General features: G+C 47.4%; 1 protein-coding gene across 5 annotated transcripts in view; it reads left to right on the top strand.

Moving 5' to 3' along the window:
- The window catches only part of LOC118212222 (GTPase-activating protein and VPS9 domain-containing protein 1-like), a 64,313-nt gene extending 47,768 nt beyond the window's left edge, over positions 1-16,545 (top strand). For 4 of the 5 annotated variants that reach the window (XM_035389912.1, XM_035389913.1, XM_035389909.1 and 1 more), the window contains 16 exons: positions 2,196-2,330; positions 3,031-3,150; positions 3,482-3,556; positions 3,785-4,122; positions 4,568-4,655; positions 5,444-5,476; positions 7,748-7,813; positions 8,431-8,556; positions 8,840-8,972; positions 9,187-9,299; positions 9,876-10,035; positions 10,163-10,350; positions 10,790-11,003; positions 11,349-11,421; positions 11,790-11,987; positions 12,260-16,545. In XM_035389912.1, coding sequence (XP_035245803.1) covers positions 2,196-2,330; positions 3,031-3,150; positions 3,482-3,556; positions 3,785-4,122; positions 4,568-4,655; positions 5,444-5,476; positions 7,748-7,813; positions 8,431-8,556; positions 8,840-8,972; positions 9,187-9,299; positions 9,876-10,035; positions 10,163-10,350; positions 10,790-11,003; positions 11,349-11,421; positions 11,790-11,987; positions 12,260-12,406 — 2,207 coding nt within the window. In that variant the 3' untranslated portion in view covers positions 12,407-16,545. The remainder of the gene's footprint in view (positions 1-2,195; positions 2,331-3,030; positions 3,151-3,481; positions 3,557-3,784; positions 4,123-4,567; positions 4,656-5,443; positions 5,477-7,747; positions 7,814-8,430; positions 8,557-8,839; positions 8,973-9,186; positions 9,300-9,875; positions 10,036-10,162; positions 10,351-10,789; positions 11,004-11,348; positions 11,422-11,789; positions 11,988-12,259) is intronic. The other variant, XM_035389910.1, reaches the window with a different exon arrangement.
- The last annotated feature ends 1,373 nt before the right edge of the window (positions 16,546-17,918 follow it).

The raw sequence follows: 17,918 nt of genomic DNA, 5'->3' as shown, positions 1-17,918 counted from the left end.
TCTGCGTGCACGTGAGAACGTGTGCGTGTGTGCATGTGACTGTGTGTATACTGTAGTGTATCTGCGTGCACGTGAGAACATGTGCGTGTGTGCATGTGACTGTGTGCATACTGTAGTGTATCTGCGTGCACGTGAGAACATGTGCGTGTGTGCATGTGACTGTGTGCATACTGTAGTGTATCTGCGTGCACGTGAGAACGTGTGCGTGTGTGCATGTGACTGTGTGCATACTGTAGTGTATCTGCGTGCACGTGAGAACGTGTGCGTGTGTGCATGTGACTGTATGTATACTGTAGTGTATCTGCGTGCACGTGAGAACGTGTGCATGTGACTGTGTGTATACTGTAGTGTATCTGCGTGCACGTGAGAACGTGTGCGTGTGTGCATGTGACTGTGTGTATACTGTAGTGTATCTGCGTGCACGTGAGAACGTGTGCGTGTGTGCATGTGACTGTGTGCATACTGTAGTGTATCTGCGTGCACGTGAGAACGTGTGCGTGTGTGCATGTGACTGTGTGTATACTGTAGTGTATCTGCGTGCACGTGAGAACGTGTGCGTGTGTGCATGTGACTGTGTGTATACTGTAGTGTATCTGCGTGCACGTGAGAGCGTGTGCGTGTGCATGTGACTGTATGTATACTGTAGTGTATCTGCGTGCACGTGAGAACGTGTGCGTGTGTGCATGTGACTGTGTGTATACTGTAGTGTATCTGCGTGCACGTGAGAGCGTGTGCGTGTGTGCATGTGACTGTGTGTATACTGTAGTGTATCTGCGTGCACGTGAGAACGTGTGCGTGTGTGCATGTGACTGTGTGTATACTGTAGTGTATCTGCGTGCACGTGAGAACGTGTGCGTGTGTGCATGTGACTGTATGTATACTGTAGTGTATCTGCGTGCACGTGAGAACGTGTGCGTGTGCATGTGACTGTATGTATACTGTAGTGTATCTGCGTGCACGTGAGAACGTGTGCGTGTGTGCATGTGACTGTGTGTATACTGTAGTGTATCTGCGTGCACGTGAGAACGTGTGCATGTGACTGTGTGTATACTGTAGTGTATCTGCGTGCACGTGAGAGCGTGTGCGTGTGTGCATGTGACTGTGTGTATACTGTAGTGTATCTGCGTGCACGTGAGAGCGTGTGCGTGTGTGCATGTGACTGTGTGTATACTGTAGTGTATCTGCGTGCACGTGAGAACGTGTGCGTGTGTGCATGTGACTGTGTGCATACTGTAGTGTATCTGCGTGCACGTGAGAACGTGTGCGTGTGTGCATGTGACTGTGTGCATACTGTAGTGTATCTGCGTGCACGTGAGAACGTGTGCGTGTGTGCATGTGACTGTGTGTATACTGTAGTGTATCTGCGTGCACGTGAGAACGTGTGCGTGTGTGCATGTGACTGTGTGTATACTGTAGTGTATCTGCGTGCACGTGAGAACGTGTGCGTGTGTGCATGTGACTGTGTGTATACTGTAGTGTATCTGCGTGCACGTGAGAACGTGTGCGTGTGTGCATGTGACTGTGTGTATACTGTAGTGTATCTGCGTGCACGTGAGAACGTGTGCGTGTGTGCATGTGACTGTGTGTATACTGTAGTGTATCTGCGTGCACGTGAGAACGTGTGCGTGTGTGCATGTGACTGTGTGTATACTGTAGTGTATCTGCGTGCACGTGAGAACGTGTGCGTGTGTGCATGTGACTGTGTGCATACTGTAGTGTATCTGCGTGCACGTGAGAACGTGTGCGTGTGTGCATGTGACTGTGTGCATACTGTAGTGTATCTGCGTGCACGTGAGAACGTGTGCGTGTGTGCATGTGACTGTGTGTATACTGTAGTGTATCTGCGTGCACGTGAGAACGTGTGCGTGTGTGCATGTGACTGTGTGTATACTGTAGTGTATCTGTGTGCACGTGAGAACGTGTGCGTGTGTGCATGTGACTGTGTGCATACTGTAGTGTATCTGCGTGCACGTGAGAGCGTGTGTGCATGTGACTGTGTGTATACTGTAGTGTATCTGCGTGCACGTGAGAGCGTGTGCGTGTGCATGTGACTGTATGTATACTGTAGTGTATCTGCGTGCACGTGAGAACGTGTGTGCATGTGACTGTGTGTATACTGTAGTGTATCTGCGTGCGCGTGAGAGCGTGTGCGTGTGCGTCCCCGTGGTAACACGCTGCGTGCGCTGGGTCCTCAGAGGCGGCCGACCTGAAGCAGGAGGAGCGGCTGCAGGAGCTGGAGAGCTGCTCCGGGGTGGGCAGCACCTCCGACGACACGGAGGTCAGGGAGGTCAGCTCCAGACCCAGCACGCCCGGACTCAGCGCTGTGTCAGGTACCGTACGCATTGCACACACATACACTATACACATCCTCACTATAGACTGTACACATACACTATACACACCCTCACTATAGACTGTACACACATACACTATACACGTTCTTACTATAGACTGTACATGCATACACTATACACTCTCTGTAGACTATACACACATACACTATACACTCTCTGTAGACTATACACACATACACTATACACTCTCTATAGACTGTACACACATACACTATACACATTCTCACTATAGACTGTACACACATACACTATACACATTCTCACTATAGACTGTACACACATACACTATACACATCCTCACTATAGACTGTACACACATACACTATACACATTCTTACTATAGACTGTACACACATACACTATACACTCTCTATAGACTGTACACACACACACACACACTATACACTCTCTATAGACTGTACACACATACACTATACACTCTCTATAGACTGTACACACATACTCTATACACTCTCTATAGACTGTACACACATACACCATACACTCTCTATAGCCTGTACACACATACACTATACACACACTCACTATAGATTAAACACATACACTATACCCACTCACTTTACACCATAAACACCTACTGTATACACTATCTAACCTAATCTACACGCTCCTGTTCTGAAACGTGTGTCTGATGTAATTTCCTGTCCTGCGCCAGGCGTCAGCATGACATCAGAGGACATCCCCAATAAGACGGAGGACCTGAGGTCAGAGTGCAGCTCGGATTTTGGGGGCAAGGACTCTGCGACCAGTCCTGAGGGGGAGGAGCCAGCCCACGGTACGACAGAGAGATATGCGCTGTAACTCAGTAACTGTGGATTTATAACAATAGGGGCATCTACTGTACAATCATTAAATGTCTGGTTGAGGTGGTTAATGTGTGGTCATTGTTTGAGTGAGACCGTCAGTGATGGGGTAAAACTGTCAGTGTGTGGGTGCATCAGTCAGTGTTTGGTTGAGCCAGTTAGTGTGTGAGTCAGTAAGTAGGTCAGTGTTTCTTTCTTGGGTTGCTCCATCCAGTGGCAGGCCGAGAGGCCAGGATTTAACATGCATTACACGGAGTTTTGCTGAAGGCTTTTCCTAATTGGACGTTTCCTCTGTCATTGCAGGAGCCCACCACTTGGCCTCTCCGCCCTCACATGCTGACATGCTGGTCATGTTTGACCCTCTGGCCTCTGCAGAAGGTAACCAGCATGAGCTCTGAGCTCTGAGCTCTATGGGAAAGCCAGTGCAGCTCAGAGTAACAGACTAGAGTAGATCTGTTATTATATGAGCAGCAGTCAAATGTTTGTTCTGTGATGCCAGGGAAGATGAGGTCGATTAGAAGCTTAACCGGCGGTGACGCCGCGGTTTCTATTCCCCGCGCAACCTGGGGGTTTCTCCTGACTTCGGCGGCCCTCGCTCCTCTGCAGGTTTCCCCACGGGAACGGTGGTGAGACCCAAGGCGCACCACGTCCGGCCGCCCCACCCGCCCCCGGACCCGCCCATCCCGGAGGCGTACGCTGTGGGACAGGAGCCCCGCCTCTCCCTCTTCATGCTCGGCTCCCTGGGGGAGGCGGAGCCCGGCAAGCAGAGGTACTCCTGCCCCGACAGGCTGGTGCGCAGCCGGAGCAGCGACATCACCTGCCCCGCCCGCCGGCCAACCAGCGACCCCGGGGTCCTCCGCAGGGGCGTGGCCGACGACAGAGACCACGCCTCCGCATTTGGCCTTGGCCCCACCTCCTCCCCCAGTAGGGACTACCTGAGAGAGGTAATCTTGTTTACCGTGTCTTTGGGTTAGTAGTGTGTTTAGCTGAAATTCAGGTATCAATTTTTATTTTTTCAAGTATTTTTATTAATTATTTCAGGTATTCGACACAGGTCTGCTGTACTCTCAGAGTGTGATACTGGACAGTAATGCATTCTCGGGGATGGAGAAGTAGCTTGCTAACCCAGTGGAGTGCTCTGTGCACAGGGCTGTCTGGGAGATATGCAAGGCCCTGTGCAAAGCTGGCAGTGCAAGGCCTACCCTACTCTGCTCTGCTGATAGATAATGTACACACAAGGGAATGCTATGGTTACTAGTGTTTAGATTAGCTTACAGCCTTGTGTATGAGGATTTAGGATTCCTAAAGCAGTCGTAGCCCTCGTGGTAGCGTACGCTCTGGGATGCGTAGCGTGCTAACGGCAGGCTATCTCTGCACACGTGCACACAGGGGGAGGAGAGGAAGGACAGCGATGATGAGAAGGCCGACCGTAGCAGGCCCTGGTGGAAGAAGCGCTTCGTGAACGCCATCCCCAAAGGTAAGCGCTGCCCTCAGCGCCCCCCCACCTGCCCCCCTGCCCCAGACCTTTCCCTGTGTCCAGGGGCTTCGTCGCCATGGCGCCGGCTTTTCCGTGACGTTGGCGACCACGCGTTTATAACACGTACAGGCTGGCCCGAGAGCATACGACACGCCGAGGAGAGAAAGGAATACGTGTAGCGTTACCACAGGCGGCTACACCCCCCTACAGACAGGGTGTTTAGGGGCAGTTCACTTGAAATCAACCCGGATCTGTTTGTTGTAATGCTGTGCACTGCTTTTCATTTCCAAACAGCCCCCGGCCCCCTAAAATAGTGTGACTGCGTCTTAGAATCGCCAGCACAATAAATTGGGTTTAACACCATTACCCAACACCCACCACAGGTCTGAGTTAATGCGCTAGTATATGAAATCGGCTGTCGTGTCATGGGTCTGCCCGAGACATGTAGTTTTCTAGTTCAAAATAAGCGTGTAATGAATGGTAATGATCATACGGCCATATTGCTAATGATGTTTAAGTTTTATTTCTTATGAAATATGTACTTGGTGCGACAGGGAAATATTATAAATATGGAAAAGGAAAATATTTTCCCAGTAATATTATCAAGAATATGAGAACCAAGCAAAAAAATATTTGTATCTTAAAATGTAGAATATGTAACTTGTGGCAATAATAAGAAATAGTTAAGAAAAAGAATAATGAAGGAGCAATCCCTGGGGGGGGCTGTGATTTTGGGGACTTGTGCTGCAGGTGGGGTGTAATGGCCGCCCTCTCTGTTCTCTACGCAGTGCTTTACTGGACCGTGGATAGCGAGGGATCAGGTAACACTCAGCCAGGCTTTAGCCCCGCCCCCATTTTAGCAAGCGCTGTGATGTAATCTGTCCCGGCTTGCTAATTCATTTCATCTTATTTAGTAGATTTTTGGTTGTAGTTTTCATCCGTCATTTTTTAAGTGGTTTTATTTTGCATTGCCTGTCTTCAAAGCGCTAGTTCACTGGGTTTCCCTGCAGGAAACGGAACCCTTAACAGAACTGGGATTTTTGGCGGCATTTGCGGCAACACTGTAAATGGCGGAATTGCGCTGATCGATAAAGTTAGGCACAGTGAGGACTGTGCTAATGGGATATTCAGCGAAAGAACATGACAATCCAGACAATGCTAAAAAGTAATAGTTTTGAGGATGAAAACGATTGGTCTCATCCAAAGAGCTGCTCTTTGTTCTTCAAGAAGGGGGCCAAGTTTCTAAAAAAAACATTCCTGAGTATTGGCTTAAGATGGTGGGATGGGATTAGTCAAAAAAGCCAAACGGGGTTTCCAAATGGCCTTCGTCCTCCTGGATGACCAGCGGGTCAGTCCTGCTCGTTGTGTCTGCAGTTTCTCACTCCGGTGAGAAGAATAATCTGGTTTCGGGAAAGTGGATGCAAAATGCAATTGGGAGCTTATGAGGGAAGCTCTTTTTTTTTTTTTTTTTTTTTTTTTTTTTTGCAAATGCAATTTTTGCTGTCATTTTTATGGTCATTAAATCCCATTGATTTGATGCTAAATCGCAGCAAGCTTTCTGAAGGACAAGAAAGACGCGCATTTCTCATTGTCTGAGTCTGAGACAATGAGTTCTCTACTCTTTCATAGCCCTTTAGTTCTTAATTCTTAATTCCAAAACAAAGCAAACAAAACAAAGTTGGCTTTTTTTTTTAGAGCAGGGCTACTCAACTCTTTTCCTGTAGATTTATCATTTTGTAGGATTTCACTCCAACCGTAATAACGCACACATCATTCAACAGCTCGAGATCTTGTTGAGCTGCTAATTTGTCAGGTGTGCCAGAATTGGGTTGGAGTGAAAACCTGCAGGAACAGGTTTGGGCGGCCCTATTTTGGAGGTCTGTTCCAGGTGGACTATCGGCTGCTTGGATCTACAAGGCTCCAAATGGCGCAGTTGGGTATCTCCCTGTGGGACCGATCCCAAATTGGGCCTCCAATAGTGCACCGATTGACAAGCAGAAGAAAAATATAATTTGTAGGGAACCTTAATCTTTTGACTTGTGCAAAAAGACAGAACCCCCAGGATAAATGATCCCACTGGGTTGAGCAGACCGCTACTGGCTAACATTCTCATTTAATTTGGGCTTTTGTTCTGTATTAAAATGTTAAACTAGTCTATTTAAAAAAACACATAATTTGAAATGAGTATCTTTACTTGCTGCAGAGATGTGAAAAATGGCATGTGAGTGCAAAAGCAGCGAAGCGCTGCTCTTGTCCGTCTCAGAGTGCTTGCGTAGATGTCACGTAGACCAGTGATTTCACCTTTGCAAAATGCATATTTTCATTTTCTGCTTTCCACTTTCAAAATGGTTGTCATAGAGCTGCACAAAACAGGCACCTTCAGTGTAAGTCTGAATGCATTGGCCCTTCCCTAGATTGTGTGATGTGCGTATGTGATTGTGGTCTGAGCGTGTCTGATTTTAACATCCTTCTTTAAAATATGCATTTTACGAGGCTGCTGGGTGGCTCATTCGGTTAAGGCACCGCGCTGTGGCGGACGAAGCCCACGGTCTTCGATCGAATCCAGACCGTGTCCGGTGCCGACGCTGCCTGGGTGATGTGCTATTGGCGATTGCTTTTCCCTGGGTACAACAGGGTTCAGTCGCTGCCCATTTAACTGGTGGGAAATGAATGCAAATGAAGTGAAAATCCCTGCGACTGTGTGTAAGCCTTTTTTTAATGCGAGTAGTTATCTGTTAGGGGCGTGTCAGACAGCGTAACATTTGAGATTGTTTGATTATGACCACATCGGATGTTCAGCACATCCAGACTGCTCGGTTTTCCCTGCTGTCTAGAATGGGGTATCTTGCTCTATGCCTGGCCTGGTCTACAGCACCCTCATGATCACCTACTTGACAACATAGGTGTTCATAAATATATTGATAATGAATAGTGGGCACTTTTTGGTTCTCTTTAGTAATGGAGAAAAGGCATCTGCTTTTGTCCAGTGTGAAGCAGCATGTGACAGCCTGTTTGTGAATGTCGCTTTACACAAATAAAAAGACTGGGACTGAGGTTAAGGACCCAAACTCATCCGTTTCATCTGTCCACAGGTGCGGGCTTCCGGAGAAAGGACAAGCACGAGAGAGAGGAGGCGGGATTGGAGCGCGCTCATCAAGGTGTGTCCCGGCCGCTGGTTGTCATGCCAACCCCACTCCCCAAACTCAGGGATTGTACGTGCCATTACCAAGCACAGCAGCTTGAGGCATGCCAAGCTTTAGTAGAAGCAGTCTGGAACATGGTAGCCATGGGAGAGTTTGCCCCCATAATGGGCTGTCAATCACTGGCTCATATGAACCAATCAAAAAGCTTTATTATTATCCGCTATTATTATCAATAGCAAAACAATGTGATTGGTTCAAATGTGAACCAGTCAGTTAGTTGAGTGCATATTCCACTGATCTCGGAGATTCAGGAAGCCTCAAGGTCCCATGCACCCGCTCCTCAACACACTGTTTCTAGAACCTTCTGCAGTGACAACATTGTGTTTGTCATATTTGTCCTTCCGCATTCTGGGATCTGATCAAAAGATGTACACCAATAGACTTACATATATTTACGTAGCATTTATTTACAGTATAGTTCTTTTTTAAAATATTTGTTGTATAAATTTTGTAATATTTTAGGAAGTTGTATTTTAAAAAAGGAGGTTGGCGGAATGTAATTTTAAAAGATGCAGGTTCCTCGGGTTGTGGGGTTGGACACACAGGTAAATGTTTATCATGTGTCCCTGTAGAGGACGCTGGGTCCAGACTGAGCACCCAGGTACAGGCGGCGGAGGACATCCTGGACAAGTACCGGAACATCAAACGCAGCAGCCCCAGCGAAGGGGCCCCCGGGGCCGCTGGCGACGAGGGCCCAGGTGTGTCCTGCGCAGGAGTTACAGTACCAGCACAGTACCATGGCAACAGGAATTACACAAATTATGCATGTAACCAGCCTGTCTGTTGATGGAGAGCCATGCGGAGGGCATGGTTTAATGTGTGTGTGTGTGTGTTCCTCTGTGTGTGTGTGTGCGTGTGCGTGCGTGTGTATGTGTTCCTCTGCATGTTTGTGCGTATGTGTGTGTTCCTCTGTGTGTGTGTGCGCGTGTGTGTGTGCGTGTGCGTGTGTGTGTGTGTGTGTTCCTCTGCATGTGTGTTTAGACACCTGTGGGGAAGGTGAGAGCAGCATGCAGGAGTCTCTCAGAGAAGACGCTCTACAGAACCTCTCCACAGAGGACATGCCCGACTCTGCCAGCCAGACTGCCCCGCCTCAGGACCACAGATACACATTCAGGTCTGTCTGAGAGTGTGTGAGAGTGCGAGAGTGAGAGAGTGTGTTAAAGAGTAAGAGGGTGTGAGAGTGTGTGAGAGTGTGTTAGAGAGTAAGAGGGTGTGAGAGTGTATGAGAGTGTGTGAGATTGTGAGAGTGTGTGAGAGAGTGTTAGAGAGTAAGAGTGTGAGAGTGAGAGAGTGTGTACATGTCTCTGACCCTGCTGTTTGTGTTGCAGTGATGCTAAGAAGAAGCTGAGATTGGCTCTGTGTTCTGCGGACTCTGTGGTCCTGCCCCTCCTTCCCCACGCCTCCACCCGCAATGGCCTGCCTGACCACGCCGAGCCTGAGGGTGAGGAGATCCTCCTTATGGCTGCCTAAATCACTGTTACTGCGGCCTATATCACTGTTACTGCAGCCTATATCACTGTTACTGCAGTCTGCCACCACCAAACCACCATTACTGTAGTCTAAATCACTGTTACTGCGGCCTAAATCACTGTTACTGCGGCCTATATCACTGTTACTGCAGCCTATATCACTGTTACTGCAGTCTGCCACCACCAAACCACCATTACTGTAGTCTAAATCACTGTTACTGCGGCCTATATCACTGTTACTGCCGCCTATGTCACTGTTACTGCAGTCTGCCACCACCAAACCACCATTACTGTAGTCTAAATCACTGCTACTGCAGCCTAAATCACTGTTACTGTGGCCTATATCACTGTTACTGCAGTCTGTCACCACCAAACCACCATTACTATAGTCTAAATCACTGCTACTGCAGCCTAAATCACTGCTTCTGCAGCCTAAATCACTGCCACTGCAGCCTAAATCACTGCTAATGCAGTCTGTCACCACCAAACCACCATTATGCTTAGGTGCGTGCATATGTGTAAATCTGACTTGTTTTTCTCCTCTCCAGAGAATGAGATTGTGTGCTTCCTGAAGGTGCAGTTGGCAGAGGCCATTAACCTGCAGGATAAGAACAGCATAGCGCAGATCCAGGAGACCACGCGCTGCATCAGCCGCCTGGACTCGCGCACCTGCAGGAAGCTGCTGACCGCCATCGCCGACGACTACAGGTGCCCGCCGCACCCGCCGCACCCGCCGACCAGCAGGGGGCGCGCTGTAGTCAAACCCCAGCCCCCGCTCCGAGCTTCCCGGTTTGCGCCGCCGTTTGACGAGCGCTTGTTGTTCCCGTGGCTGCAGGAAGAGGGCGCCCTACATCGCCTACCTGACGCGGTGTCGGCAGGGCCTGCAGACGTCGCAGGCGCACCTGGAGCGCATGCTGCAGAGGGTGCTGCGGGACAAGGACGTGGCCAACCGCTGCTTCACCGCCGTCTGCGTGCGGCTCTTCCTCCAGGGCATGGAGGCCAAGATGCAGGGGTTCATCAGAGGTGTGTGTGTGTGTGTGTCTGTGCACGTGTGCGTGCATGTCTCTGTAAATTAGTAAATGTGTGTGTGTGTGTGTGTGTCTGTGCATGTGTGCGTGCGTGTCTCTGTAAATGAGTAAATGTGTGTGTGTTTGTGTGTGTGTGTCTGTGCATGTGTGCGTGCAAGTGTAAATGAGTAAATGTGTGTGTAAATTTTTATTTCTGGGAGTCTGTGCCATGTATATAGTTGAGAAGAGACTGAAATTTGCAGCCTGTCTGAAAATAAAGCGAATCAGCTTGCTCGGTACTGCAATGTGCAATGTCTCGCCCAGTCTGGAGAAGGCCCTGCTGTTCCTATCATCAATAACTACTTTGGGCCGCTTTGTGCATAAAACCGATGAATCCGTTCTAAAATCTGACCTGGTTTACCTCCCCCCCCCCCCCGCCCCCCCACCCTCCCCAGCGTTCCAGAGGTGCACGGCGTCCGACGACAAGACGGCGGCGGTGGAGGACTTCCTGCGCTACCTGTACGGCGCCATGGCGAACGACGCCACCTGGCAGTACGCCAGCGAGGAGCAGCTGCAGGACGCGCAGGCGGCCATCGAGCGCAGCGTCATGAACCGCATCTTCAGGCTGGCCTTCTACCCCAACCAGGACGGGGACGTCCTCCGGGACCAGTGAGTGTGCTGCGTGCCTGCGCGGGGCAGCCCCCACACGGGACAGCCCCCACGGGGCACCCACCATGGGGCACCCACCGCGGGACAGCCCCCACAAGGCACCCACGGCCTGTAAAAGCCTTGTATACCCACACAGAAACACACACACGCATAGTCAGTGGTGAAATAATCCACTGTGGAAAGTTGGAGAAAAGGCCTTTTTAAAAAGAAAAAAGAAAAAAAAAAGAAATGGATGTGTTGTGAGCATTTTGCCTGAGAGTGTTTAGTTTTTATATATTAAATCCTCTTTTTGTTGTAATATACCGATTGACAGTTTGAGTGTCGCATTGTCCCATCTCCCCACAGGCTGCTACAGGAACACATACAGCGGCTCTCTAAGGTGGTAACAGCCAATCACAAGGCACTACAAATCCCAGAGGTAACGTTCTCACATCTTTACTTCCTTCTCTGATCTATTCCATAGGCTGAACTTTAATATCTCATTTCATAGAATTCAAATTATCAGTGTGCCTCAGGAAAAGTCTGGGATTGAAACCCTTGATTTTTCTGTAACCGTGTGTGTGTGCGTGCGTGCGTGTGTGTTTGTGTGTGTGTTCTGTATTTGAGTGTATATAAGAGGTTCTTCTAAGCAGGTTTATTATTATTATTACTGAACAGACTTAAGTGGTGTGCCCCAGTCGTGTGCTGTGATGGTGAGAATGGAACTGTGTTGTAAATGCGTGACTGACGGACATGCTGCTGCGTCTGCGTGCGTCTGCATGCGTCTGCGCTGCTGCATCTGCGCAGGTGTACCTGAAGGAGGCGCCGTGGCCGTCCGCGCAGGCGGAGATCCGGTCCGTCAACGCCTACAAGACGCCGCGGGACAAGGTGCAGTGCATCCTGCGCATGTGCTCCACCATCATGAACCTGCTGAGCCTGGCCAATGAGGACTCGGTGCCCGGCGCCGACGACTTCGTGCCCGCGCTCGTCTTCGTGCTCATAAAGGTGAGAGCCAGCTGCGTGCGTCTCCGTGGAAACGCAGTGTGTACTCAGTCACGCTCACACGCACACAAACATACACACACGCACATACACTTACACGCACACTCACACACATACACACACACACACACACACACGCACATTTAGTCATTTACACACACACACACACGCACATTTATTCATTTACACACACGCACACACACATGCACACACACGCGCCTGTATTTCCCCATGTGTTCGGCAGCAGTAACCCATGCCCCCCCCCCCCCCCCCAGGCTAACCCGCCCTGCCTGCTGTCCACGGTGCAGTACATTAATAACTTCTACGCCAGCCGCCTCAGCGGGGAGGAATGCTATTGGTGGATGCAGTTCACCGCCGCCGTGGAGTTCATCAAGACCATCGACGACCGCGACCGCAAGTGAAGCCCCGCGCCCAGCCCAGACTGGGGCGGAGCGAGAGGAGGGGCTTACCAGCAATCCCCCGCAGGATCCACCAATCAGGGCGGGACTCAGACTCACCGTAGTTTGTATATCTGTACATAGAGCGTTGAGGGGATTCAGTCCAAGGACCCTGGGCCCAGTGTTTAGTACCTAGCCTTTTTAACATCAGTATATTCACTGTTTGTTTTTTTATTTTTTACATTCGAGTGAAACTAAGAAAAAATATATGTGTTAAGCCTTGAATAACACGGCCTTAAAGTTCGGTTTTAGAGCTGTGGTCCGATCCAGTCCCTGGCTGGATATAATCGACCCCACGCCTCGGCACTTTTGCGGGCGTTGAAACATTTTAAAAAGAGGGTCAATAAATTAAACTAAAGAAATAAACAGGTTTCACTTTCAAAAAGTGACAAATGGAGAAAAGAGAGAGAGAGAAACGAACCTGTGAATCAGAAGTCACTTTACCCTTTTTTCTTCTCTTTCTCTCGGGTCTGTTGGAGATTTTCTGTGTGGTAACAAACCCAACCTGATGATGTGTGTATATGTCACATGACTCAGGAAAAAAAAGGCACCACATATCTTCCAGGTGATTGAGGGTTCTTGTTCTTTTCTGCAGGGAGGGATTTAAACCGCGTTCGCTGTGGGTTTTTTTATTTGTTGTTTTTTTTGGGTCTTTGTGTTCTGAGATCGGCCCCTGAAGCACGGGGGAGTCGGCCAGGGTCGTGCAGTCAGCTGGGTCTGTTGCGCCGGTGTTGGCTGTTCTGCCAACGGAACTTTCTGGAAAGGCCCCCAGTCCTCCCAGCCCAGTGCCCGCAGGTTACTGCCATTTAGACTGCAGAGAGAACAATCACCTGCGTTTATGTGGCAGTACTGGAGTTTCAGTACAGTCAGTTCAGGAAATGAATTGAATAAGTGTAATGAATTGTTCAAATGTTCATTACATTTTTTTTGAAAATTGACTGAATTGAAATTGAACTGACCTGCCAACCCTGGCTGGTATCAGGTATTCCTGCCAGCCGACGTCTCCGGTTCTCTCTACGGAAGGTCTTATATTTTCTGGGTCTGCTTCTCTCTGGGGTCAGTTTTAAGAGCATACGCAACAGTACGTCCATCTGAAGAACAGTTTTCATACGGTTTAACTGGGCAGCCTTTTCCCAGAGTAGAAAACCAGGTTGCACCGTCACTGATGGTTTGACTTGTTCCTTCCTCCACGCACATACATTGTACGGACCCTTTTCTTTATAGGAAGTATTTATTGTTTGTTCGTTTGTTTTTTTGTCACACTTTGTTGATGCTTGGCTTTGTGGAAAGTTATTTTGTATATGTTATTACCAATTTTGGGAGTTAAAATGAGCAGGAGCTGAAGGGGCGAAGTTAATGAGTTCACTTTTTTTTCATTTTTTTTTCAAAAAGGGTGGACAATTAAATGAACGGGAAAGTAGCAATCTTGCAAACAAAGTGAACGAAAATGAATGTAATGATCTCCGAGCATTTAGAACAGGATGTGATGTAGAGAGACAGGAAGTCATTTCCGAAGGTTCCAGAAGCAGTGCTCCTTGAGGACTGGGGCAGTGATGGGGAGAGTGGGGCTCAACTGTACCAAACCGGTCCCCGCGTCAGGATTTGAGGGTGGAGTCGTTTGATTGGTTCATGTGAGACAGTAGGTCACAGATGGGGCCTGGTAGGTCCGCCCATTTTGAAGTTGGTAAACCTGTCGCCCATCACTAGAGGGGAGCTGTGAGCAGGAGCAGCCTAACTGGACAGCACCTGAAGGCGGGCAATTCTCAGTCACGTGAGAGGGCTTTGAATGGCCGGACAGATTTGCCCTTTTAAAAAAAAAAAAAAAAAAAAAATTGTTCTCAGTAGTCCCATATGGCGAAGCACAACATGCAAATTCCCCTGTACTTATTTCATTTCTGTGCCATGGTTTGCATTCAGATTTTCATTTATCCCTCTCAGTTAATTGGCTGTATGTTGGAAAGCTCAGCCAATCAGTGGCCCTGTGTTCAGTGTTCACAGGCGGTGGATGCAGGGTTTAAAACTGATTTCATCGAGGGTGTTGACGCTAATGTGAGTTACAGTTCCTTTGAGAAGTGTAAAAACCTTTCATTAGTAAAGCTTTCTTAGATTGAATATGTAAAGCTACTGACAAAATTTAAAATGTGAAACTTATTGAAGTTTTGTGGGGCGTGTAATCAAACTATGAAATGAACTGACACTCAGGCATTTTATACTCAGAGGCCGAACGACCGTTTTTAAATAAAGCTTTCCCTTTATGGATTGTTAGTGTATATATCTGGGCAGGAAAGGTGATTATCAGATTCACCCTACCTACCAGTGGGCTACCAATGGGATTGCTGTGTCCTGATAGCCCCGGCTACAGTAGGTGTATTTTGGCCACTGGGCGGCTTACGATGGAGACAGGGTCTGTGTGCATGTGCTGATCACCATCTCCCTTCTATTTCTTCCCCCTTTATCCTCTGCTCCTGCTTTATAGGGTCGTTCCTCTTTTTGAAGGCGTTTCTTTGTTTTGTGCCGTTCTTCTGTCTTCTTATCGGTCTGTTTCACAAACGGGGTTTCCCCACCGGATCGCGGCGCCAGTTTGTAGCGTCTGTGGCCTTTTTCTTCAAATGCAAATGCGCCTTGTATAAAGGGTCAGTGTGGTCGGAATTCCGGAATAAGGTTGTTCTCTTAGCTAGCTCTCCAGATCGAGCGGCAGTGCAAAGACTTACCTCACAGAAATCCTCTACATTCCTCTAGGCTGTTTTAAAAAGATGCATTTGGCTCCCTCGAGCATATTGTATGCAGATTGTACAGTTCACCTAAGGTGTACAGTTTAGATTAGACCTCTGATATTAAGCGATTTTTTTTCTACGAAATGCATTCTCATATTGAATTCTTTATTTTTTCAAACTCACCTGTGCAATTTGTCAGGATGTAAGAGGTAGCTAGATGAGGTAGTATAGTTCTGGAATGTTCTTGTAATGCTTTTTTTCCCACTGACATAAATGGCCTGTGATTGGAGGGGATAAAGGCTTCATGTGCATTTGTAAACTATCCTTAAAATGGAAAGGGGTTCTTAGAATATTCCTTATTAAGTGTAAATTATACTCGGGGTGTATTTTGTACATATTCTGTGGGGAGATTCTGTGAAAGATATATACTCGTTCAGTAAAGAAATGACTTCCAGACCAGCCTGGGTCCGATATGTATTTTGAATATGTTTAAATGAAATTCAGTAATCTGCAGTAATGTGCTGGTGTCTCAAGGGGCAAAGCAGTTCAGACAGAGCTGTGTTGTAGCCTGAGTCTGCCACACTGGGGTCTGTCTGTGGCTATTTTTATAACACTGTTCATGTAATAATATTTACAGATCCACTGAAGAATAAGGTCTAAAACAGGTAACTTCAGCTGAGTTTGCAGCTGGCCAGCGCAGGCTTCCAACGGTCTGGACAACGGGTCGATAAATCTTGTCGACTTGCTGTTTCTGAGACAGAGGTTGTGTTCACCACCACGATGCCACTGCACTCAAGCTGACCTTGTGCCCTGCGTTATATTAAAGGCTGAATCCTCATAAATGTTGACCTTAAATAGGAAAAAAAAATGTCCAAAATAGTTTATTATTTATTTAAAATGCTCAAGATGTTATGTGTAGGTTAAGTGGCGAGCTGAACGGTACATCCACACGCTTCATTTTGCAGTGTCCCCAAACCAGAGTGAAACCAGTTTGCTTGTGTATGAACACGTGTGAACACACTCCTCAAAGCTGTGATTGGGAGAATGGGTTTTCATATACATCTTTGCTATCCCTGAGGGTCAGGAGCAATAGTTTTAATATAAATCATTTTGAGAAAATAAATTTCAGTTCACAAATTGAATGAATGTCAGTCTATGAGGAAATATTAAGGAAATTAATTTCAGTTTATTTCCAAAATTCACTGAATTGAAATGGACATGTTCACACATTATTCTTTGGAGAGAGAAACTGAAAACCTTTCTTTTTCTTTTTAAACTAATGTCCATGTTTAAGCTTGCACAATCTTGCACACAAAAGGGGAGTAAAATTCTCCATCTTGTGATTAATGCACCATATCGTTCTATGGATTCATTAAAACAAAACCTTACCAGGCTGTGTGCTTGTCTTTTGTTCTGCAATTGATTTGTTAATTTGTTTGTAGTCCTCATTCAGCTCCAAAGATCTGGACCAGTGATCTTCGTTTGTTGTGGCTCTACACTTAATTGATCAATAAAAGCAGCCGACTTCACACAGTTAACTGGGCTCACCTGGTGTCTCGGGTCTGGATTGGTTACTGATATTAGGACAAAAACAAAAAGCCACAGCCCCTGTGGCCCACCGGGACCAGGAAGGAAGATCACTGATCTGCAGAAGTACTGATGCTACTGTGGGGGCCATGTGGAGCACTGAGGCCAGGGTTTGGGGTTTGTGTCCAGGGTGTGGACAAGGCTGTTTTACCCTTCAGTAAACCTGTTAGGCCTGTAGGCACACCAGTCAGAGAATTGGAGCTTCAGTGACACAATGCATAAAATGTACTTTTGTTCTCATCTTGGCATACAGCCATCTGCCAAATAAGGACACTGATTATGGTTCCCATTAATACATCCTGAATACACCCCTCCATTCAAATTACTGCAACCACACTCCCCAAACAAAAAGGGTATTTTACTTGGCTTCCATAATTGATACTTCACTGGTTGTGGGAAAAACAGAGTGAGGTACCCTGTTAAACAGTAGGCCAGAATTTTAGGTTGCACCCATACGAACGTTGATACCATGGCTACCGCGCGGGTGTGCGTGTGTTAATGTCATGGACCGTATAAAAATATCATGCACTTGTATGGCATATTTAACTATGGATGAACCTTTTTCCATATTTATAATTTTTCATTTCATCAGTCCTTGATCATAAAAAGTAACCAAAACATGTTGACCAAAGATCAAATTGCCCTAAATAAACTGAATCAATGTAATTTTTTCAGGGTGGTGGCTGCTAAGCCATCTTTCGCCTGCAGATGGCAGGCTTACCATGTAATGAGTTTCGTATTGCTCCGGAAACTGAACGATCACAACCTGAAAACACCTGAAAGAGATAAAAGATAGGCTAGAGACTCTGCCCTTTTGTCTGAAACATTTTTCGAGGCTTGATGGACAAGTTAGTGAAATTGCAGACACACAGTGCGAATTAAGTACGGAAACCATTAAGGTTGCAGTTCAGTATCTGTGTTAAGAAAACACAGTCATGCGTACCAGGCATGGGTGATGTATTTCTTACGATGCAGTTGCAATAAAAGTTGGCACCGCAACGTGTAAATGACAAATCTATTTATCTCCCTCCCCCAAATGTCTATTGCCTTGACCACACTTAAGCACGGTATGCTAAAGCAGCGTTTACATAAAATGTAGATAAATAATAACATCAACTGCAGGACAACGTTCACTTACTACTTTTTATAGCCATTTTATATATTTATACTTATAA

Source organism: Anguilla anguilla, chromosome 14 (assembly GCF_013347855.1).
Source record: "Anguilla anguilla isolate fAngAng1 chromosome 14, fAngAng1.pri, whole genome shotgun sequence".
Classification (NCBI taxonomy): domain Eukaryota; kingdom Metazoa; phylum Chordata; class Actinopteri; order Anguilliformes; family Anguillidae; genus Anguilla; species Anguilla anguilla.
The sequence above is the reverse complement of the archived record's forward strand: the minus strand, read 5'-3'. Positions and strand labels throughout refer to the sequence as shown.